The following is a 25,692-nucleotide window of genomic DNA, read 5'->3' on the forward strand; positions in this document are numbered from 1 at the left end:
TTTAAGAATAGACAGATGACACTACTACTATTCCAAGGCCCTTGACCAGTTAGCTTTGTTGAGCCTTTACATTTTTCACCTCTTTTTCAGCCCAGTGGAGTCTTTAGCATTAAAAACATTCCTGGATAAGTCCTCTACAAACTTATTTACCTCCTGCCTTTTCCCATCTGTACTCATTCTTTAAGAGTTTTGAGTTAGTAACAAGTTCCTAAAATACTTCTGACTTTACTTCAGAACCCCCTTCCAACAATGCATTTATATATTTCTGTACGTACATGTTATCTCCATAGAGATTTTCTCAGGAACCAAACTCTCCATTCAAATGACCACATACCACATTCCACTTGATTTAGAGCAAGATGTCTCAGCCTCAGTGCTACTGACATTTTGGGCTGGATAATTCTTAACTCTGGGGCAGCGGGGGGCAGGTACTGTGACTCATAGGATGCTTAACAGTACCCACCAGATGCCAATACCAACCCCCTGCCCCCCCAAGTTGTTGCAACCCAAAACATCTCTGTTGGGCAGCAAAACTCCATCAGTTGAGAACCACTGGCTCAACACAAAGCTACTTTCCCTCAGAAAATCTGATAGACATCTACAAAATGGTCCAAGAACAAATCCAGCAACGCTGTGTTACAAATTAACACATGCCTTGGGCCTAAAGAAAAGACACCAAAAAACTGTGATGGATCCTAAAGAACCAGTCTTAAGCAGGCTAATTCACCCATGGTATATTCTTGCTATTTCACCTTCATGGTTCACAGAGATGTTTGTCCGGAGAAATTGGAGGGGGGCGGGTATTTTACTTGTATGGACCTGGATAATAGGACACAATAGAAAAAGCTGAAAAGTGTTACAGAGGCAAGAGCAACGGCTCAGAGGACACATCGAGCCTAATGTGCTCTTCGAGGGCAGAAAGAGTTTTTTAATGGCCCAAGAATACTCTTTACGTTTTCTTGCCAAATAAGTAAACATAAGGAGAGAAGATCTTTCTTATGAATAATCAGAGTATGAAGGCCCAGGTCCAGAAAATGGACAAAATCCCTCTAGTATCTATATTTAGTCTCCTGTTTAAACTTCACACAAGTGCTAAGTGTCGGGCGCTGATACTGTAACAGGTGAAGTCATTCATGGCCTCATCTCCACAGACGTGTGGATCCAGGGTACAACTGCCCCCGTTTGCACCATTCTCCTGTTTTCAGGATGTAAAGATGTGGCAGGTAAGGAGAGAGGGATCTCCTCATCAAGGCGGCTAAGGGGCTAATGGAAAAGCCTTTTACTACCATGACCTCAGGGCTTTGAGGAATTTTATACCCCAACACAGCTTCCAAAATGAAGAGACTAAGAAGTTGGTAAGTCAAACTTTTCCTACTAATCCAAGAAGTAAAAGGTAGAGGAGGAATTAGAAATTAGAGATTCTAAGTGTTTAGGGTTTATATATCCACTGAGCCACGGAAGCTTCCTACTCCTACCAAGTCAAGGTTTCCTTCAGCTGGTTCCCTGTCTGGGATGTGCCTAGGTTAGGTGCATAACAAGTATGTATTCTGCTCATAAACGTGCCCAGTCATTTTGTTTTGTTTTGTTTTGTTTTTTTTAATATGAAATTTATTGTCAAATTGGTTTCCATACAACACCCAGTGCTCATCCCAAAAGGTGCCCTCCTCAATACCCATCACCCACCTTACCCTCCCTCCCACCCCCCACCTACCCTCAGTTTGTTCTCAGTTTTTAAGAGTCTCTTATGCTTTGGCTCTCTCCCTCTCTAACCTCTTTTTTTTTCTTTTCTTTTTTTCTTCCCCTCCCCCATGGACTTCCGTTAAGTTTCTCAGGATCCACATAAAAGTGAAAACATATGGTATCTGTCTTTCCCTGTATGACTTACTTCACTTAGCATCACACTCTCCAGTTCCATCCACGTTGCTACAAAAGGCCAGATTTCATTCTTTCTCATTGCCATGTAGTACTCCATTGTGTATATAAACCACAATTTCTTTATCCATTCATCAGTTGATGGACACTGAGGCTCTTTCCAGAATTTGGCTATTGTTGAGAGTGCTGCTATAAACATTGGGGTACAAGTGCCCCTATGCGTCAGCACTCCTGTATCCCTTTGGTAAATTCCTAGCAGTGCTACTGCTGGGTCATAGGGTAAGTCTATCTGTAATTTTTTGAGGAACCTCCACACTGTTTTCCAGAGCAGCTGCACCAGTTTGCATTCCCACCAACAGTGCAAGAGGGTTCCCATTTCTCCACATCCTCTCCAGCATCTATAGTCTACTGATTTGTTCATTTTAGCCACTCTGACTGGTATGAGATGATATCTGAATGTGGTTTTGATTTGTATTTCCCTGATGTGGAGTGACGTTGAGCATCTTTTCATGTGCCTGTTGGCCATCTGGATGTCTTCTTTAGAGAAGTGTCTATTCATGTCTTCTGCCCATTTCTTCACTGGATTATTTGTTTTTCGGGTCCCAGTCATTTTTTAGGTGGGGTCATAACTTTAATATTCTGATAATATCTATCCTAACAATGATCATACAAGGAAAAAAGGTTTTTTTCATAAAAGGTGGGACTCTTCCCACTTCTCAAAAGTAAAGATGAAATCAAAGATAGATGGAAAAACAAAACAAAAATAACATCTTAAAATCGATTTTAGGTGCACCTGAGGGGCTCAGTCAGGTAAGCATCTGACTTTTGATTTAGGCTCAGGTCAGGATCTTGCAATCTGTGAGGTCAAGCCCCATGTAGGGCTCTGCACTGACAGCACAGAGACTGCTTGGGATTCTTTCTTTCTCTCTGCCCCTTCCCTCTTCATACGTGTGCTCTCACTTTCTTTTCTCTCAAAATAAATAATAAACTTTAAAACAAAGAAACCATTTCAGGGGCACCTGGGTGGCTCGGTCGGTTAAGCGTCTGACTTCTGCTCAGGTGATGACCTCACTGCTCCTGAGTTCGAGCCCCGCCTTGGGCTCTGTGCTGACAGCTCAGAGATTGGAGCCTGCTTCGGATTCTGCGATTCCCTCTCTCTCTCTGCCCCTCCCCCACTCATGCTCTGTCTCTCTCTCTGTTTAAATAAGCGTTAAAAAAATTTTTTTTAAAAAGAAACCATTTTAGATGTCTAATCATGGTAACAATATTTTTTTAAAAGCATTACTTACCACTAACAGGTTTGTAGACAATCCTATAGCCCTTTGCGGGGGAAGACGGGGGATCCCATGTAATGCGCAACCTGTTATACCATTCTTCTGAGACCCGGAAGTTTTGGGGACCAGAGGGTGGCACTGAGCAGAGAAAAGGAAAAACAGAGATTTGGTGTGGTTTCTAGCTTTACAAACTACGCTGTTAACAAAATCTAAGCTATCTTCCCATAACGTTAAAGTATTTACAAGTAAAAATGCATTATAACATACAGTGAGAATCTTTGGAGAGTCTATGGTTGTTTTAGAAATGGAATGTACAGGAAATTACTGCTCTTCTGGTGAAACACATTCATCTGAAGATCAGTTGTTCATTCACGGTTGTTCCAGTTCCTTTTTCTTTAGCTTATTTTGAGTAAAGCTGGATTGAATCGTGTTGTTCAAAAATTTCTGTCTACACACCATGTTCCACTATCAAAGTATATTTGTACAGCAATATCGAGGGGGCTCACACCAGGGTACCGATGGTAATTCTAGGAGGTTAGATTCTGGTAATTTTTTTTTCTTTCATCTTCATGTTGCCTATATTGTTTGAAATTTTATATTATTGTTCACCTATTTTCTATCACAACATTAAGCCATTTATATAGAGAACCTTTGTAAACCATTGTGCATACTGATATATATTATCGTTACCACTTTTGTTATTGTTGATAGAATGTAGTTGTGCTGACCACTGTTTAAAATAAAGAGACCTCGGGGCGCCTGGGTGGCTCAGTCGGTTAAGCATCCGACTTCAGCTCAGGTCATGATCTCGCGGTTCGTGAGTTCGAGCCCTGCGTCGGGCTCTGGGCTGATGGCTCAGAGCCTGGAGCCTGCTTCCGATTCTGTGTCTCCCTCTCTCTCTCTGCCCCTCCCCTGTTCATGCTCTGTCTCTCTCTGTCCCAAAAATAAATAAACGTTTAAAAAAAAATTTTTTTTTAAAATAAAATAAAGAGACCATCCACTAACACTTCAAAGTAATGTTACTACATAAATTTTGTTACATGTGGTGGTATCTCTGCAATGAGATTCAAGTCATATTTCTAGAGTAAAAGTCTTTAAATGAGTTTTGTGTAAGTGTATATATATTTGTTTATCATGGAAGTCTTTTACATATTATGCTAATTTCTAACATGTGAAAGTTAAAAGGAGATCTTTAAGCCCAGGTCAGCAGTAGTTAGATGGAGCCCCTCGGCCTCCCCATCACCCCCTTTCCTCCCTTTCCTACCTCTCCCCACAGCGGCAGGGTTTATGGTAACTTTATGGAACATTAGACAGTTAAAAACAATCCCAAACCAACTCAGCAGAGCAGAATTCACTATGCTTATTTGAACCCATTCTTGGGGCACCTGGATGGCTCAGCCAGTTAAGCGTCTGACTTTTGATTTCAGCTCAGGTCATGATCTCGCGGTTCCTGTGACCCCACATCAGGCTCTGTGCTTGGTGGCGGAGAGCCTGCTTGGGATTCTCCCTCCCTGCCCCTTCCCCACTCTTCCTCTCTCTCTCTCTCTCTCTCTAAATAAATAAAGGAACTTTAAAAAAAAGTGTTTAAAAAAACTAAATAAAAATAAACCATTCTTGCTTGCTTTTCCTTTTTCTCCTAATAACCTGGATTTGAGACAAACAAAAGCATACGGTATAGGTGCTCCATACTATCTACTACTTGACTTTCTTCTTTAATTGTTCTTTAAGTCTTTGGTTCCCAAATATTTGTGTAGCAGCAAAATACCAAAGTATGCTCAAAGTCTGAACGTGCAGATCAAGTCAAGATCAAGATGCCAGCGTCCTGGTAAGAGTGGAAGAAAGGCTCAGTGTTCTCCCACTGCTCTGCTCTTCCCCCCCTTTTCCTCCCTCCTTCCACATGACCCCAGAGGAAATAACTGTAGCAGCTCCCGGGGCTCCTAATACTCTGGATGATCTGTAACAAAATGTGCAAGTTTGGTGGGAGTCTGGGTGGAGGCACTCACAGCATGGGCACCAGGAAGAGGGAGAGGTGCCAGCACTGTTAACTAAGGAAATAATACCCACTTTCTCAGCAGAGCAGAGTTAGGACTTGGGGCTGCAGCTACGGAAATTTAATGACGTGTACACTTACTTGAAAATTCCACACTTAAGTGCCCAGGTACAGAATTCATTCAGCCCTTGCCACCATTCTGTTCCTAATCGCACATGACTGTTTGGTAATTGTGGTAGACGAAAGATGGGTGCAGGTTTTTAACCCTCCTCGCATTGAGCGGTGGAGGCTATGGCCCTCCCTTTAAATCTGGGTGGGTTCTATGACCCCCTCACCCAACAGACTATAGCAGAAATGACACCATTCCAGTTCCAAGCATAGCCCTTAAGTGTCCTGACAGTTTCCGCTTTCCACCTCCTGGAACTCTTGTCTTCGAAACAAGTATTCATGTCAGAAGTATGACTATCCCGCTGGAAAGAGCGCTTGGAGAGGCTCTGACCCGACATGGAGAGAGACAGGATCAGCTGAGTCCAGCCTTCCAGGCGTCCCCACCAACATGCCAGACATGTGGGTAAAGTTGTCTTGGACGCCCTAGACCAACCCACTTGCCAGGTGACCTTAATCCATACCCTGTGGGGCAGAAGAATCTCCCAACAAGCCCTGCCTAATTTCCTGACCTATAAAATCATGCAATATAATAAAATAGCTCCTACTTTAAGCCACTAGGTCCTGAGGTAGTTCATGCAAGTACAGATAACCGCACAGTAAGGACTCTGTGGTGCTTTGACCAAGCGTTTGCTCCTTGGTGCATGCTCCTCGCTTGATCATCAGGGCCAATTCGCCCCAAAAAAACATTGAGTGGTGCCCCCTCTGTGCCACACAGTACCAGAGGAGCTTTGCATGGAGAGGCAAACAGTACGGATGAGGTCCTGGGCTCTCGTGATGCTGCTCTCCAAGGAAGGGAGACAGACGATGAACAAATACATGAGTACATAAGAAAATATCAGATGGTAATTAGTGCTGTAACATGATAAGACAACAACAACAACAACAACACAACAACCAAAAACAGGTTGACAGCACAGAGATTGGGAGCTATTTTGCATGGAGTGGTTGGCAAAGTCTGAGGAGGCGGCTTTGAGCTGCAGCCAAAATGACAAGAAAAAGCCAGAAAGGCAAATATCTGGGAAGGATATTCCATATGGAAGGAACAGCGAGTACATCAGTCCTAAGGCAGGGACAAGCTTAAATGTGAAGAGCAGGAAAGGAAGGATGGCTGGGGCACCTGTTAGCGGGTGAGATTAAGGAAATCGGCAGGGTCCAGGTCTTAGAGGGCCTTGTAGGGCTATGGGAGGGATGTTGGGTTTTATCCTGAGCACAGTGGGAAGCCACTGGGAGACTTGAAACAGGCCTGACACGAGATCATTTATATTTTCAGAAGCTTCTTGGGCTGCAGGGAGGAGAATAGAGGATTCAAGAGTGTCAGCAGGAAGCCTCCCGAGGAGGCTAGTGCACTCATTTTAGTGACGGAGAGTGAGGCGTGGATCAGGGCGGAGCAGACAGACGAAGACAAAGAGGGCTGGTCTGCAGAACACATTTTGGGTAGTCAGCAGGACTTGTGATGAATCAGATGCTGCTGAGGAAGACATAGTTGTTTCTTAAGTCTTAGCTTTTATGCAGAAGAAAACGTAAGCCCAGAGCAGCTAGTTCACCTTGCTCAAAGCCACACAGCTTCCCTGGATTCAGACACAGATTTCCCGTCTCCCGATCTCTTTTGCTCTTCTCACTACACTACACCGTGGCATTCAGGGCACATTGCAGGGGGTGAGCATTTTCAATTAATTGGCCAGCTAGTATGCACAGGGAGAAAGCTTCACTCACAGGTTTTTCCAGGGGCAGAGACGCTGACGCCTTCTCCATCATCATAGATGGGAGTCACCGTGACTTTGTACTCGGTATTGGGAAGCAGAGGCTTCAGAAGGAGATTGTTCTGGCTTCCAGCCACCATCACCTGAACGGAAAAGCAAAGGAGGATGGTCTTAATTAAGACCTTTGTTCCTGTTGGTCAACAAATGGAGCAGGACTACTACGGGGGACTTTGAAATCATCAGAAGCAAGGCGATGCGCTTGGACAGTGAAATAGGACAGAAAAATAGGCATCCATGCAAAATCATCTCTCCCTGAAATTCCCCTCACAGCAGCCCTCAGCTTTGAACCTCTAATGCAGGTTTAACTTTGAAGCATGTAGGTTCTGAGGAATAGTCTGCTCACAGCTTTTCAGCTTTTGCAAAGTATTCAGGAGTGAGAATAATCATTGCTTTGGAAAGCGGGTGTTTATAGCTTAGGAGTGTCCATTCTCTAACACAGCCTGCTTATGATTTTTTATTCTACTTAAGTATCCTCTTGAAAATTCAGCCTTCCATTCTTTATCCTTTCAGAGATAATCTACTCCCAGCATCTTAGAAAAGACTGAAAGCCAGCCAAGAACGACAGATTAACCACAGATTAAATCCAAGTTTTCCAGAGAGAAACAGATTTACCACTACCACTAAAAAATGTGGCAGCTTAGTTTTTTTTTTTTTTTGAAAGGAGAGGTCTTCCTCAGTCTAAAATCACCATCACTCTACCTCTCAAGGCTGCACAAACTGAAATGCAGTGGTGAGGTCCACACCATGGCATAATGTGTCATGTGGCTCCACGGTGCAAATTCTGTCATCCCTCAAAGAACATATGGACTAGGGAAGCCACATGTTCTCAATGTTAAAACCACAAAACTTTCTGCCTCTGCTTCAGCAGTCAGATGCTGGCACACCTCTGGGCCATTTAAGGAATTTAATCATGGCTGGAAAAATGCTAAGTAAGATCTAAGCACTGACTCAAACGCGTTTAAAGGAGTCACAAGACTGGGACAGCTGGAGATGCTTTTTGATTCAAGGGCTGGATAAAATGCCAGCAGGCAAAGGGCTGTGCTGTCTACTTCTGGATCAGGGAAGAGACCTATAAATCATGGAATAAGCCCTCGGAAGCCTCGAGTTGAACCCAGAAGCAGCTGTTGCTAAGATACTGCTAAGCTCTAGAAGCAATTTTCTAAACGATATTGTTAAAAAGGAAATCTGAATCAGGTGATTTACATTGAATTAGTATGATTTTACTCCTTATATGAAAGGGACATTGAAATACACTAGGGGGCGTGTTGATGTGGACCTGGGAGGGAGGTTCTTTAAAAAGAGCTCTGCTTTATAATAAATTCGATAACCAGGGCATTAAAGACAGGTAAAGGAAGAACAGTGGTTGCCCTGACTTGCATTGCCCTGTCAATGTAGCTTCTTTCAGGGCACTGCTTGTAAATGTAACTCGTTCGGAGTACAGAGCCGGGCATTCGGTCCAGGCTGTCTGTTTAGCAAACCACCCATGTTGATACTCCTTCAATAAGGTCATCATCACTCAAGCTGAGAAATACATGGGCTTGGAACCTATCACATCTAGACTGTGGAATTCTGAAAAGTGGTAGGGCCATTTTGGAGGAATCCCTCAGCTCGCCAGGAAATAGTTGCTATGGTTTATAGTAACAGCCATCATTTACCTAGCAATTATTATGCACCAGGTACTACCCTAAGAATTTTAATACAGTAAGTCACTTACTCTTCACCACAACCCTTTCAGGTAAGGAGGAACATTACATTAATTTTACATATGGGGAAACTGAGGCCCACAGCTTGTGAGTAAAGAAGCCATATGGAAATCCTGGATATCTGGTCTGAGCCTTGCTTTAAAGGCTGCACTCTGTTCAGTGTGGCTACACCGCTTGAACCTTTTTACACTAATGATATTCAGTTCCAAGAATAAAATGTAAATCTCCTCTTGGGAATGCAAAGTTCCTTCTACTTGGCTTCTGCTTGTTTGCACAAAGCAGGGTAAAGATGGGCTCTTACTAAAAACAGATGCCATAGATCATTGCAGATGGTGGTTTTGTTTATAAAACAATTCTGTAAAAGATGCTTATGGTTAAATGAGATGCAAATCTAACCCGTGAACTTTCACGTTTTAAGTTTTTTATTTTAGAAATGGAACTTCATGTCTGGCTCCATATTGCCCAAAGCTGTCAGAGCAGCCTGGATCCAATCAGTAGAAATAGGGTTCCCTGCATCTCATTGTGGTCCCATGTTATAAAGTTCTGTGTCTAAATAGTGATTCTCATTCTATCTGCAGTAGAGAACTAGGTAGTGTTGGTGTTGCTGTTTTAATTCCAAAGTATTGAAGACTAATATTTTTATAAAATACAATAAAACAAAATTGCTAGAAAAAAAATGATTATGTTATTGGATGCTGCACAATGCCAAGTTGCTGTAAATGTTTCTAAAAGCTTAATTTTAAGAACTAAACTTGTCTTATAGGAGACAGAGCCACACTCTGAGCATACGTGTTCTGGAACATTTCTTGCAACTCAGAACTCAGGTCATGGTTATGGATGCTGACATGTGGGCTCTAGAAAAGTCTGAAATCCTGATCAGCCTTTCACAAATAAAGAAATGTGAGACTTCCAGACCCTGACAACAAACTCAGGGCAAAGTCATTGCCACTCCTCTGTATTTCAGAGCAGAGTTAGAAGTCAATCCTTACGAAATACTGGACGGGTAGTTTTACTTTCTAATATTTCAAAATCTTTTCATTGGAAAGACTTGGTAGATTGGATTGTGCGGAGAAAATATATTAATACTTCACTTACTCAACTGGAAAAATAAGTTGAATTCTTCTTGTTTTACATGTACTGAAGCTTTACTTTGGTTTACAAATGTTATATACACCAACCATTCTCTCATTTGATCCATCATTTCCTGAAACAAATCTAATTAGCTTGTATAGTTAAGGAAAATTTGGAAAGATGATAAGAGGCATTTCTCTCATCTGGACATATCTCCTTTCTCACTTTTATAATGGGCTTTGGCTATCTTCTTTTCCCTGACATGCATTATTATTTCAAGATATTCATTTGGTAGGAGTTCAAGGCCCTTGGATTTTGATAGAGATCTGTAGCTGTCTGCCTTACTTTTGTTTTATAATCTAAATCTAGATGCACCCACTTTCTGTCTCCAATAATAATACACTTAGGTAGAAGTAACAGTTCCTAAAACACTGAGATACAAACTCTCAATTAATCCTCAACTGGGTCCCTGAAAATATACTTGTAAATTAAGTGTGCACAAATCCAATTTGACTGGAAGGGGGCATGATATTTAAAGAATTCTACAGTACTTTCTTCTGTTTAGCAAAAACATTTCTATGCAGTAAATAATCACCACCAAATTTATCAATATTTTTCATTTTTATGAAGGGTTTGCTTAACTGGGGCACATGGGTGTTTCAGACTTTTGATCTTTTTTTTTCCCTGCATGTAGGTGTCCAAGTGTTTCAAAATAAACAGTGTGAAATGAAAGAAATTAGCAAAGGGAAAATTATCTAGAGACAACCCAAACTAAATATTATTATTATTTTACCTTGCATAGCTTACAAGTGCATGCATGAGATTAAATTGTTACTCTTTCCAAATTAGCAAGAATAATTTAGCAAGATGTTTAATGTGTTTCTTGGAAAGAGTAGAAACAAAAAATAAAAAATAAAACTTTATTCTGGGAAGTTTTTAAGGATCTCATTTTTAAGAACTAAATTGAAATATGGGACAGTGACAGGGAAAATAAAACATCTAAATTATGTCCCTAGTTCCCATTGTTAGGTACAATTTTATTTTGAATTTTTCAGTCATGGGTCATTTGAAATGTATGATCTGAGTGAATTTATAACACAATTTATTTTAAGTGTCCATTAACTTTCTAAAAGTCCTCCCAGACCAATTTCATGGACCTTCTGGCTATTCACACTGGATGTGTCTATTCTCAGGGTTATCACTGTGTTCTGCAGTAATTCCTCTATCAGCCTGAAATTAAGTACTTTGCTCAAATAATTGTTTATGTAAGCACATAAATAATTTTCCATCAAAGACTTTGTAAGTAAGGAGGAGGAAGAAAGGACAATAATGTTATTCTTGAGCAATAATGAATTTGGAGACACCTTTCCTAGAGTATCTCAAATAATGCACCAGAGGGCAAGAAATGCAAGTAATGAGACTAACTAAAGCATATTCCATGATGAAAAAGAAAAAATTCATTTCAATGAAAACTGGAGTTATCTGGTCTGATAGGAAGCATGTCTAGGAAACAATCTTCAGGTTCTTGAGTAAAAGGAATGATATGGTATAAATTAAGAAAATACAGGGGTCGCGTGGGTGGCTCATTCAGTTAAGACTCTGACTTCAGCTCAGGTCACGATCTCATGGTTCATGAGTTCAAGCGCCAGGTAGGGCTCTGTGCTGACAGGTCAGAGTCTGGAGCCTGCTTTGAATTCTGTTCCCTCTCTCTCTGCCCCTCCCCCACTCAGGCTCACTTGCTCTATCTCTCTCTCTCAAAATTAAATAAAATATATATAAATAAAGAAAATACAGGAAGGCCATGACTAAAAGTGTACCCAGATTTCTAATACAGAAAAACAAATTAGATGAAACAAAGAAAACTCAGCATATAAAAATCCAAATCCCCTAAGGGAGATATTCATATTTAAGAATAAGTTAGAAATTACTATAAAGCTGTTCAAAATGAGTTGATGTCAGTGAAAAATGTAAATATGTGTTAATGGAAGCTATTTTATTAGGAAGATTTCAACCACATAAAGATGACCTTTCATGCATGTTTTGCTTAGAAACTTGTAATCATATTCCCAAGAGCAGAAGTTTAAAAAAAAATATATATATATATATTTAATTAAATATATATATTTAATGTATATATAAAGCTTATTTATTTATTTATTTATTTATTTATTTATTTATTATGGTTGATCTTGAACAACATGGGCGTTATGGCTGGAGACCCTTCTGCACAGTCCAAAATCCATGTATAACCTTTGATTCCCCCAAAACATAACTACCAATAGCCTTCTTTTAACCAGAAGCCTTATCAATAACATAAACAATTAACACATACATATGTTATATATGTACGTATGTTATATATATACATATATATACGTATGTTATATATATATTACATATGTATACATACTGTATTCTTGCTATAAAGTACGCTTGAGAAAATAAAATGTTATTAAGAAAATGACAAGGAATTCAATCCCCGCATCGGCTAGCACTGACACTTTAGAGCCTGCTTGGGATTCTCTCTCCCCCTGTCTCTCTGCACCACAACCCCCCCCCTCCCCTCCGGCCAGCTCACTCGTGCATACCTGTACATGCATGCACCCACTCTCTCCAAAAATAAATACACTGAAAAAAAATTTTTTTAAGAAAATCAGAAAGAAGAGAAAATACATACACAGTACTGTATTTATCAAAAAAATCCACATGTAAGTGGGTCTGTGCAGTTCAAGCCCGTGTTGTTCAAGGGTGAACCATATTTATACATAGAGACAAGTGTGCAATGGACTCAGCTTCGGTGCTCTAACGAGCCATCAAGGCCACAGAAGCAGCACAGGAAACGAGGTTCAGAAGCTTTATCTGTTTGAAGTAAGTTGCATGTGGATCAAGTTTCAGAGATGGAAAGGTCATCAAGAAACCAGTAAAGTTTGGATTAACAGAAAACATTAGTTTCTGGAGACGGTAGAGTCACCAAGAAATAAATGAGCAGAAAAGCTTGCACTGATCTCTGGAGATAGCCTTGTTAGGTCTGTTAATCGGGAAATTGTGTGGTTTCCAGCCAGCTGTTTGAATACAGACCGTTCCTACCACTTCTTCCGCGTGGTCCCCTTGAGCAGTCAGGTAGGTCACCCTGAACTGCTGCACACTGCTGTCTGAAATGTCCCATTTTACCCGCAGGCTAGAAGTGGTTTCATCATCTACAACCAGGTTTCTGATTCCTGTCCGGAAAACTGGAATAAGCACAACCAAGGATTAAAGAACTTTTAACTCATCATATTCAAAAATGAGCTCCAGACACCATTGGTGGGCATGGCAACAAATATCACTGAATGTATTTCTCTAATGTAGAGCCATATGAAGAACAACTCAGCTTTAGTGGTTAATGGGGGGCCATCATACTTCCTGTTAGCAAATAGAAATGAGTTTGGGAACACCCGGGTGGCTCAGTTAAGTATCTGACTTTGGCTCAGGTCATGATCTTGCAGTTCATGAGTTTGAGCCCCATGTTGGGCTCTGGGCTGATAGCTCAGAGCCTGGACCCTGCCTCAGATTCTATCTCTCTTTCTCTCTCTGCCCCTCCCCTGCTCATGCTCTGTCTCTCTCTCTCTCAAAAATAAATAAACGTTAAAAAAAATTAGTTTGAATGATGCTTACAAGGTGAGACTATGGACCCCTCAAAACTATCAGCTCTTTATATAGCCAGTAAAGGGAACAGGGGCGAAACCCTTAGACTAGGGAAGCCTACAGGGTGGCATGCCCTTTCACCATTCCACTGGAGAAGCAGAAATGGGGGGGGCAGATATGGTCAGCCTCAGTGTACGATTCGCCATCCAACATACATCCTATTCCCCTGTTCCCCCATTTCTATTTCAACGCTCATCACTCAAAGCACGCATCTCTCACCATGGCTGCTTCTATCCACTCAGCCCACATGGACATTATCCATTCTCTGATATCTGACCAAACTCCTTCACCTGTGCTCTCTGACACATTCTTTCTCATCTCCCAAGATGCCGGCTCCCTCATTTATCCCATCTGACTTCCTGTCATTCTATCCAGCTCCAGTGACTCTTTCTTCTCTTCATTCATTGATTTATTCATCCAGCTTATTCATTGAGCTTTTCCCGTAAACATTCATTGAGCCTTTCTTGTATGTCAGATCATGTTAGGCCTTAGGATACACAGTGATTAACACTTGATAAAAATATTAAAAATGTCACAGAAGAGGCAGGACATGTAGCAGGAAAAATTGGGGGAGGGTATCAGGCAGTGGGAATGGGAGACAAGGTCTCATCTTCAGAGGGCTAGAAGTTCTGGATGGCAGCAGGAAATGGGAGAGCTTGAAAAATATGGTAGAGTCCAAGAAGAAAAGCAGAAGGATCTTGGATGCTATGGAAAGAGATTGTGGGGCACTGTGATAAAGAAGGGCTCAATAAAGATTAACTGGAACATGAATGAATCTGTGAATGAATGAATGGGCAATGGAGAGCCACTGAAGGGTTTTAGGTAGGGAAATAAATGGTATAACTGAACTTGTGTTTTACTTAGTTGACTTTGACAGCTAGTTGAAAGGCGTATTATAAAGGCAGGGGGAAAGTTAAGCTGAAGGAGAAAACAGCAGAGGTAGGAAGCCCATTAGACCAGCCAGGTCTCTGTTACCCACAGAAATGCAAGGAGGCCATGATGTGAGTGATTCTCAACAGACAGCAATACAAGTCACTGAGATCAAGAGAAGGGCTTGATCTTGGGGCTTGCTGTGCTAACATCCTCTGAAAGACTAAATAGGAACCCAAAACAAAGATGGAAAATGTAGAGAGATGTAACAATGAGGTGAGAAGACTCATTGGCATTTAGAGCTAAGAAGATGTTGAGAGGTTCTGAGGGGATAAAATTTGAACTGGAATACCAAAAAAATGATAATAATATAAACATATAATATTATATCATATCATATCAATAAAACTGGGATAACATGACTTCTAATCAAACTTTTCTCATGGGGAAATGGACTTCTATTTCTCCTTACCTGTCGTCACGGGTCTGGTGGGGATGATGGTTGTAGCTGGTTCTGTCCAAATACTGTCAACTAAAAAAATACTCATTACTTTAAAATTCTGTAATAATAGCAACTACACATTTTTTTATAGATTTTATAATTTTTGAGGAAAATTTCACCTATATTATCTCACTTGCTTCTTCCCTCCACCTTGACGATGGTTGCAAGCATGAAGACATGAGCTGTAAATAAGGCAGACATGATACCTATTCTGCTGCTAAGGAAACTAAAACCCAAAGAAATAACATTTCTAATCATAGACACCAGCCTTCATATAAACATCTGAATTACACATATAAAACTGTGAAACCTCCCAGTTACTGTGAAATGGGGCATAACCATGGTAATTAAGGGGAGATAAACAGTGCTGAAGATCACCTTGGGGAAGGGCTTTCAAACAAGACCACCAAGAAGGAAAATAAGCACGTTTTCTATTCCTTGTATTCACCCTGGACAACCAGTGGAATGGAGCAGTTGTGTGGTTCTCCGCCCAGAGCCCCTCTTTGGGGTCAACACACTCATCACCAGCTTCTGAAATACTGGCTGCCAATGGCTCAGAGCTCTGGGAACTGCCTCGTCTGAGGTCACAGGCTCTGTCAGGGGATGGCCTATCTCCAGTGACTGGGGATGCAGGGGCACAAAGGCTCACCGCCTTTGACTCAGTTTGGACAACTCGGGAGGGTCATCCCAGGTCCAGAAGTCCTAATAGAATTAGCTAAACGCTCAGTTTTAGCTTCTCCCTGTGCCTCATCCTGCCATCCTTACTTCCTTACAGATGTACCTCCCAATTACACTCTCCAATTAACCTTCTGGATGCAATTTGCTGTTTCAGAATCTGATTCCAGGGAACCCAATCAAAGAAAATTTAATATGTGGTTAATACCTCATATTTAAAAAATGAAGGGATGAATGAATCAGTAAGTGCATTTCATACAAGATTCTTGGAACCAAGATTGACTCGGGAAATTCCAAAAGCTCTTGGACATGCTTGCCCTAGGTTTATTCGTTCACTCATTTATTCATTTATAAATTATTTTATCCATCCCTCCATCCATTCAATAAGTGTTTATTACACAGTCAAAATATCACAAGTACTGTGCTCAGTACTGGGGACATAATGGTGAACAAGACAGATATGACCTCTGCTCTTATGGTGATAATAGCCAAGATTCTACTATGCTTCACGTATCAGTTTCACGAAAAGTGGAGACACAGGAAGAATTCTGGGGGACACAGAGAAATGGAAGCCTCTGTAGCCCCGGATGAGGTGGATGGGAAGGGAACCTCGGAGGAGGGAGGGCATGAGAATTGATGAAGTCCATCTCAGCCAGACCGAGACTTACGCGTGGTCCCTACAGCGGTCACCACCTCACTCTCGCTTCCATCATCCAGTACAGCCAACAACGAGACTTCATATTCAGTGCCGGGCTCCAGGCCTTCAATAACATGTGAGTCTTGGTCTTCTTTTATGATGACCTGGAAAGCATTTGGCGCTCAGTAACTGGATTTACTTGAATAACAGAGGTGAAATTTAAGAAAAAATAATAAAAAGGAAAAATGTCATCCTAAACATAAGCAAGATTCAACTGAGCATAAAGAACTCCAGGGTCATTGAATTCAATTTTAAAGTCAAACCAGAGACTTCATTCCTTTCAATTCCCTCAACAAATAAGGTATTAGTATTGTAAAAGTGCCATTTTGAAGTTTTATTCACATTTATGAAAGTCAAAGAATGTGAAAAATATATAAAATACAGACTTAAGCCATTTTAATCTTAGAAATGCCATTTTAATCTTACAAAAATCATATAATTTGACATTTCTAAAACTCGATGCCAGGCAAAATGTTAATTACTTCTGGGATTCTCAATCTCTTTTAAAGTGGAGACCACCTCAAATGCAGCAGTGGTATTCACTTCCAGAGAAAATGCTCCGGATTACTTTTCAGTCTGTTTCAGACAACTCACTTCTTCGGTGTTCCCTCCATAGACTGGAATCCACATCAACTTGTGTTGCCCTTCATCAGCTGAGAGGGGATGCCAGGTCACTCTGAAACTATCTGTCGTCACCTCATCAATTTCCAAGTATTGCTGGGCTGGAACTTCCTCTGTGAGCCAAGGAAGGACACTTTGTCATGGAATAGAGAAGGCAGGAAAGCCAAACTCAAGCAGCTCCCGGGACCGCAAGAAGAAAAGAGTCTCTGAAGAACCTCTAGCATTAGGAAAGCACATGGGAGCCGGAAAGCATCGCCCATCAGTCTGGTGTGGCCTTAAGTTTCTTTTGCCAGCATTTACCCACAGTATAATTAGGAAGACCATGGACACAGCACATTTTTTAAGTCTTCCACTAATTTCCAGAACTCTTAGATTCTCTATTTGGTTCTTTTCACTAACTGTGAAAAAAATAGTAAGAGTGCTGTATTCATTATTTTACAAAAACATTATTTTCTTAATATGTTGACGAAATTAACAAATTGGTGCCCCTGAGGCCTGAGATATGACCCTTTTATTTTTATTTGCTTTTGTGCCTAACTCATGCACTAGTGATAAATTAAAGAAGAACCTTCATCCTTTTAATCTTGTATATATGGGTGTCATCGGAAGTGAAAAATGATTTATCAGACCTTCCACAGTTTCACACTTCTGGGATGTACGGCTAGAGCACAGCATCCAACCATTATCAGTCATTGTCAGTCATTTTGATTTTTATGACATGAAATCAGAGATTTTATTTATTTAAAAAAATTTTTTAAGTTTATTTATTAGAGAGAAACAGAGAACAAGCGGGGGAGGGGCAGAGAGAGAAAGGGGTGGGGAGACAGAAGCCCAAGCAGGCTTTCCCCGATGCAGGGCTTGAACTCATAAAACTGGGTGATTGTGACTGGAACTGAAATCAAGAGTCAGATGCTCAACCGAGCCACCCAGGCACCTCTGAAATCAGAGATTTTAAAACTCTTTCACAGGATACCAGGAAAATCCCAACTGGAATTAGCCCTCAGGAGATTTTGTGAGCTTACTGAACTTTTTTCTGTGAACATTATTTCTCAGTGGGGCATATTTCTTATGTCCCCAAAATAGCTTCTCATCTCCTCAGTATAGCACTCACCTGTTTTCCAAGTGCAATCAATGTTAAGCTCAGAAAGCAAACAACAGAATTGTTGCCACCAAGAGGCAAAAAAGCTTTATATTTATTGACTCCAGGGTATATATCAAAAAGGAAACTGATGCAGTCATGCCTTATTTTTTTTATTTTAGTATTTAAAAGACCCCATATTGTTGCATTAGTATTTCAGTCTGCATGAAAATACATTATTGGCTATAGATTGATGTTTCAGGTTAAATAGTATGAAACTGGGGCACTTGGGTGGCTCAGTCAGTGAAGTGTCCGACTTCGTCCCAGGTCATGATATCACGGTCCGTGGGTTCGAGCCCCGCTTCGGGCTCTGTGCTGACAGCTCAGAGCCTGGACCCTGCTTCGGATTCTATGTCTCCCTCTCTCTCTGACCCTCCTCCATTCATGCTCTGTCTCTCTGTGTCTCAAAAATAAATAAACATTTTTTAAAAATTTAATAAAAAAAAGGCACTGGGGTGGCTCAGTTGGTTAAGCGTCTGACTTTGGTTCAGGTCATGATCTCACAGTTCATGAGTTCAAGCCCCACGTCGGGCTCTGTGCTGACAGCTCAGAGCCTGGAGCCTGCTTCGGATTCTGTGTCTCCCTCTCTCTCTGCCCCATCCCCACTCATGCTCTGTCTCTCTCTGTCTTAAAAATAAATAAAACATTAAATAGTATGAAACTAACATTTCTGCAGGTCAAAGCATTATTGGGTATCAGCAATTTTAGAAGTTCAACTTAATACACACACATGAAAATACAAGCTGTGAAATTTTTAGATCCACGAAACAAAAGAACATGCATTTACTTAACTGGGACCTTTGGAATTCAGATAATCTTTCCTCTTTTTCCCTTGCTTTGACAGAAAATAATTAGCCAGTACACATTCTAGTCGCCCAATTGTTCATTTGTTAACAATAATACAATGTAAACAAAGATTAAAATGCAGTCTCTTCAAAATCACAATCGAAGAAGATGCTCCAGCTTCTGGTTTCTATATAGTTTCTCTTATAAAATTTCAAACCGTAATAAGACTTACCTGTGGTAAAAATTCCAGTCAGGGGCTCTGACTGCCCTTCATCATAGATAGAGAAAATGGCGACCGTGTACTCGGTGAGTGGCGTTAGGCCCTTCAGAGGGAAGGTGGTAACAGGGTCGACTTCAACCTGCAAAAGAGAGAAGTCATAATAGCTATACAGGATACTCTGTAGACACAAGAAGTATAGGCATTTTATTATTGTCTGTAGTTTATTTGGCCTGGCAGCTGAGCTCTAAATACTTCAAAAATTACTGAATTATACAAACAACTTCTATATTACACATTTCTAATCTTCAACTTTAAATAGATTATCTACCAGTTAATTGTCAGGATGTCTTTGCAACCAATATTATTCCCACCCGTTAAAGACATAGAAAGGAAAGTGCACACAATTTACAGTGCTACTAGAAATAAATCTAATGTGTCCAGCCTGATCAGCTAGGGGTGGCCAGTTTTTGGCTTCACGGCCTGGTCTCCACTAACTTGTGACTAAGTAACACACAATAACTTCTATACAAGCTGCACAGATGAGCAGCCATGCAGGGGATATCCATACAAAGATAATAGTAAATATGTGAAATATCCCTTTATCTTTATGTCACAGAAAGACATATTTGGGAAAGATATGTACCAATCTCTTTAGAGGGCATAAGGGATGAAGCCCAAAGATAAGGACCTAGGGTATAGGAAAGGGAAGGATTAGAGATAGGAACAGCAAAAAATGAAGAAAGAAACCATAAAGTAAGAAGAAATGGAAGCAGGATCTAGAATACAGAACCCTGAGCAAAACCATCCTCGACTAAGAGAAAAAATAGATGCAGCTTTATCACTGAAAGGTTGGATCTTGGGCCTCTGAGGTATGTTGCAATGAGGGCATATTATAGACCAAGTAAGTGGTATCCCGCTTAAGCACTTTCTATACATTCTCTCATTTAACCCTCACAAAACCCCTATAAGAGAGGTACTAACAATAAGACACTCACTCTAGCTATAAAGAGACTCTGGGGAATTGAAGAAATGAATCTATTTACCTGAAAGCAGACTCTGCCCCCCCCAAAAAAAAAAGATCCCACTTAAAATATTTTCAAGAGACATTCAGAGCAATGTCAGTGAGATCTGTTATTTATGATACTAACGATGACTAACCTTGAGAGTACCTGAAGTTAAGGGGAAAGTGACTAAGCTTCCTGTAGGGATTTGCTCATAGCAGTCAATGTGACCTTTATCAAAATCTAAAATGAGTCATTTTCCTACTTAAAACCTTCCTTGGCTATCAATTGCCTTCCAAACCAAAACAGAGCATCCCGCAGCCTTGGCTTTGCATTATTTGGAGCAGTGATCCTTTTTCTTGCCATAGTTCTTTTGAAAAAAAAATCATTTCTTTATTTTTGAGAGAGAGAGAGAGCACACGTGAGTAGGGGGAGGGGCAGAGAGAGAGAGAGAGAGAGAGAGAGAGAATCCCAAGCAGGCTCTTCTGCTGTCAGCATAAAGCCCGATGTAGGGATCAATCACATAAACCATGAGATCGTGACCTGAGCAGAAATCAAGAGTTGGACGCTTAACCAACTGAGCCACCCAGGCACCCTTCTTGCCGAAGTTCTAATCACCTGCTGAGCCCCAGTCACACTGACCTGTCAGCTCCATGTCTTTCCCACCTCAGGGCCTTTGCATGCACAATTCATTCTGTCTGGGACCCTCTCTCCCTAGCTCTTTTCAAAACTAGACTTAGGTCATCTCTCAGGACTGTGTTTAACTTTTACCTCCTCACAGGGGGTTTCTCTTTCCACCTATCTCATAGTGTTACCCCCTAACATCATCCTTTTTTGTTTCCTCCCCAGTACTAAACACAGCCTGAAGTTATTTTATATCCTATGCATTGAGTGTAAGCCCCCTCAGGGCAGGACCTTGCTTTGCTCCTTCAGTACTGCGTGTTGAATTATATTTGCTTTTGAGTACATAGAGGAGACACCAAATCTCCTTTTTAAGAGAGATAATAAAGGGCTCATCTGAACTAAGAACCAATCCAGAAACCATATGCATCACTAAGAAATCAACCACAGGTCAAAAAGGAGAGGGTCAGCTCTGGAGGAGGAGCTTCCATTTTCACACAATCGGAGCCCTGAGCCACTCTGCCAGAGAGGGCCAACCGTCCCCAGCCTTCTCAGCTACCCCAGCTGAGACACCAGACGCAGAAGTGAAGTCATCTTGGAAGGTCTGGCCCAGTCAAGCTCCCACACAAATGCAAGTCACCTCGGCTGACACTACAAGGAGCAGCAGAGCCAAGCTGTCCTTGCTGAGCTCTGCCCAGGTTACATAATCATGGATTGTCATTTTCAGCTGGGGTGTTAGTTACACAGCAGGAGTTAACTGAAAATATGGGGTTATCTTCTTCTGAGTCTGGGCCTGATAATATTATAGGTCATCCTTAGCATTTAATGTTTACTTTGGTTCGGGTATTGTCTGTATGGTTCACGTGAATTAGTTCACTTAATTGTTAGCCCACAGTCTTGTAGTCTAGCTAATCTTTATGCTTAATTTGAAGATGGTAAACTTGAGACTCTGAAAAGTTAAGGAACTTGCCCGGTGGAAAACCAGCTAGTACCTAGTACCTCCACACAAATGTTTCAGATTCTAAATCCTACACTTGTAAACACTATTTACAGTATGGCTTCATTACTTCAACTCACAGAAAAGACAAATGCATATTTAAAATATGAGTTCAAGACATGTTCTTCTAAGTTATATTTGCATATTGCTTCTGTTGTTTTGGATTATAATAGCTGAGTTTAGGGGCACCTGAGTGGCTCAGTCGGTTAAGCGTCCGACTTCAGCTTAGGTCATGATCTCGTGGTTCATGGGTTCCAGCCCCGCGTGGGGCTCTGTGCTGACAGCTCAGAGCCTGGAGCCTGCTTTGGATTCTGTGTCTCCCTCTTTCTTTGCCCCTCCCCTGCTCGCACTCTCTCCTGTCTCTCTGTCTCCGAAAAATAAATATTAAAAAAAAAACTTAAAAAAATAATAGCTGAGTCTATCTACTGAGCACTCACGATGTGTCAAGAACTTTACATTCATTGTCTTATTTAGCGTCCTCCTCCCCCCACCAAACCCTGGGCATTTATAATAGCTATTTCACAAAGAAGGAATAGGAGGCCCAAAGATCTTTAACTAGCTTTCCAGATACAAAACTATTAACTGGAATGGATACTTATGCCTTGACCTCTAAGTCTCAAATATGTGACCAATAGCAATTTAGTGAGGATATCAAACATCCACAAAAGCAGTTAAAAATTAAAGTTTCTCAGGTACACCAAGAGATGAAAAGGGGAATAGTGTGTATATACACACACAGTTTTGCCCCTTTATATACGTATTTATATACATAAAAGCATATAGGTGTAAGTGTATACCTTTTCAATATATGTTTCTACATATATCCTTGTATCTGTTGAAAAGATCTATTTTATTTATTAAAGCATTTTATTTGACCCTGAACAGACCATATTTTATGCATTAACTATTGATTATTTTATTTGACCAAATGAAACCTTTAAGGTGTCATATATTTTTGCTAGTTATATTATGTTTTAGACTAAGTTCTGGAACTGATTCTGTTGGTAGGACCTTCAAGATGTAGAAGAATTTGGGAAAATGATAACAAATGACCATGATCTCACGGTTATGCAACCATTTTTGAAAATTTTTCAAACAGTCTGGCCTAAAAGCTTAATTTCAGCCTAATTCTGGGAGGGATGAAGATAGAGCCCTTGATGAGGAAAGAGGGACTGGACTCCACTTCGGGCTCTGTTGTTGAGTCATAGCTGTCGGGAACTGGACTTGCCTTGGAGTCTGAAAACTGGCCTTTCGTGTATAAAACTCAAATGGCAGCACTTTAGTTTTCCATCATGCTTGTACATTTCCCCAAATCCCCTCCTAGCACATGCTATCTAAGACGGCTCTGTCTTCCGTTTGACAACATGTTTTCAGCACGTTTCTCTAAGGATTGCATGAGAGGGCTCTCGGAACAGTGGCTGGCTCAAGGTAAGTGCTCAACACGTGTGAGCCACCACCACCACCATCATCATCATCATCATCATCACTGACATTTGGGTGCTCTGTTTTATTTTTCTTCCTTGGTCTCCAAGCAGTCGGGGAGACAGGTAATGCAGAAAGGATACAAGGAAGAGGAAGTGAAGGAAGGAAGTTGGGAGGAACAGGAGGTAAAGCACAGATATATAACATGTAAACAAAAGCTTACAATCAATTGCATGTTACATAGAAGTAGATTTTATTTGGGACATTTTAAAGTTCCTTTCAGAACGTATTGGAAATTTCCTAAAAGCCCAATTGTAGTATTACCTATAAGTAAAAGCTTAATTAATAGAAGTTAAAGTTAAAGTTATTAAAATATGGTAGGAATACTCACCCTTAAAATCATATATTAGGCAAATCAGTAATATTACAAATTAGGCAAAGTAATATTACATGTAAACAAAAGACATTTGTCTAGCCACATCTAATCCCAATTGCATGGTTAAGAATTAAGAAATAAGAACACACACACCCACCCACACACACACACCCACCCACACACACACACACCAGTTAAGATGGAAATGTTACAAAACCACACATTGTTTATGTATTTTACTCAAACAATGTTTTCTCAGATTTTCATTTGTAGTCCATTTTCTCATGTTTTAAATTCAGTTTTACTAAATACAGTTTTCTAGTTTTCCAGCACAACACAAAGTAGAAATAGTAAGTGCCAAAGGCATCTCCAAGATTGAAAACCCTACAAAAAAAGCATATGTAGCTCTCAACAAATAAATAGCCTGGGGTCATTCTTCATTAAGGCAAATAAATAAAATATCTTAAGAGACCACCACAGCTATATATTTTTTAAGTGGATGTTAAGTAGATTTCTTGTGCTGATCATTTTACAATATATACAAATATCAAATAACAGCAAATGTGCAGTATTGTCCATTCATTACCCAATGTCCTGTATGAGGGGCCATTCTGCAAACTACTGTTTGGGTTTAATTGTAGGAAACAGTTTGTCTCTGCAAATGAAAATAGTTTCTTTATTTGGTCAGAAACTAGAAGTGATGTACTCCAACATACTTCCCTCTTGGTCTTAATTTCTTGGACCAAGCTGAGGAAAAATAATAATAACTCTGCTATCAATCCTGTTAAAATATATTCCCAAGGAAAGAATTAATGAAAAGTATTAGTCACTGAGTATAAGATACTGCATCATCATGAGTTTTAATAACTTCTGTTATTTCAAAGCATCTTCCTACACAAAACTTGAATTCTTCAGTTTTGTATTTAACTCATCTGACTTGCATCTTTCAGATGTTAGTTTACTCAACAGCAGAAGGATACCCTGGATAACACTGTCATTATTTCTCGTTTACAACATCTAGGAAGACACCTACTTCTCCACCTCCTTCCACAGGGGCAGACTATATACTTCAAAGATGGCCACATCAACATATGTCTCCCATCCCTCCTGCCTCCCGCCATAGGAGGGACCTGTGTTCCTCCCCATGTTGAATCCATGTAGAGACTTGTGATATCTCCTACCAGTGGAGTGTGGCAGAAGGTGACACAGCTTCCACCTAGCACATGTTTGCACTCTCTCTCTCTCTCTCTCTCTCTCTCTGTCTCTCTCCCTCTCTCTCTGGACACAGGTCTAGGGACTCCTGAGCAAACATGCAAAAAGTCTAATTCCCCTACAGCTGCCATGCTGGAGGGATCATGTGAAGAGGCTACTTAGAGATACAGAGAGCTGCGCTGGCTCCCGGCTGATTCAGTCTTCCCAGACCAGGCACCAGACATAGGAATGAAGGAGCCATTATGATGACACCAGCTCCAGCCACTCTCTGGCTACCATCTCATGAGTGACCCCAAGCCAGAACTACATGTCCAAGTAGTTGACACATTAATTCCTGACACACACAGAAACCATGAGATAAAATAAACAGTTAGTATTATTTTAAGCCATTATAGTTTGGGATGATTTGGTTCTGCAGCCATTAAAAACTAATATACAACCGCCAAAAGAAAAGACATTGTGGGGTGCCTGGACGGCTCAGTCGGTTAAGCCTCCAACTTCGGTTCAGGTCATGATCTCATAGTTCATGGGTTGGGGCCCCATGTTGGGATCTGTGCTGACAGCTCGGAGCCTGGACCCTGCTTTAGATTCTGTGTCTCCCTCGCTCTCTGCCCCTCCCCCGCTTGCACTCTGCCACTCTCTCTTTCTCTCTCTCAAAAATAAATAAACATTTCAAAAAATTTAAAAAAAAAAGACATTGTGATCCACAGTTTACCTCATTAATTTCAGTCCCATCTGCGTTGTTATACACAATTCGATAACCAGCGACCTTTCTTGAAGCTGGGTCCCAGGCTAACCGAGCACTGTTAGAGCCAACATTGGAGATTCTCAGGTTTCTTGGTGGACTTAAAGGCACTTTGCAGTAAGAGGAATAGAACATAATTAAAATGTTAAATAATATATATGTTAAAAAGCCACAAAACCCCCAGTATCTTTGACTTCTCAACTACTTACATATGAAAAATTTCACCCAGATAATAACTTATAACAAAGAAAATTAACAAATTAACAAAGAAAAAAATTTCCTTGTAA

The 25,692-nt window shown here is 40.7% G+C and overlaps 1 protein-coding gene across 5 annotated transcripts in view; it reads right to left on the minus strand.

The window, feature by feature from the left end:
• COL14A1 (collagen type XIV alpha 1 chain) overlaps positions 1-25,692 on the minus strand; it is a 213,351-nt gene that overhangs the window by 114,284 nt on the left and 73,375 nt on the right. For 4 of the 5 annotated variants that reach the window (XM_045453805.1, XM_045453809.1, XM_045453810.1 and 1 more), the window contains exons 14-21: positions 25,376-25,515; positions 19,044-19,170; positions 16,861-17,000; positions 16,238-16,370; positions 14,865-14,924; positions 12,917-13,068; positions 7,018-7,147; positions 3,162-3,284 (exon numbers count right to left, since the gene is read on the minus strand). In XM_045453805.1, coding sequence (XP_045309761.1) covers positions 3,162-3,284; positions 7,018-7,147; positions 12,917-13,068; positions 14,865-14,924; positions 16,238-16,370; positions 16,861-17,000; positions 19,044-19,170; positions 25,376-25,515 — 1,005 coding nt within the window. The remainder of the gene's footprint in view (positions 1-3,161; positions 3,285-7,017; positions 7,148-12,916; positions 13,069-14,864; positions 14,925-16,237; positions 16,371-16,860; positions 17,001-19,043; positions 19,171-25,375; positions 25,516-25,692) is intronic. The other variant, XM_045453808.1, reaches the window with a different exon arrangement.

This window comes from Leopardus geoffroyi, chromosome C3 (assembly GCF_018350155.1).
Source record: "Leopardus geoffroyi isolate Oge1 chromosome C3, O.geoffroyi_Oge1_pat1.0, whole genome shotgun sequence".
NCBI lineage: Eukaryota > Metazoa > Chordata > Mammalia > Carnivora > Felidae > Leopardus > Leopardus geoffroyi.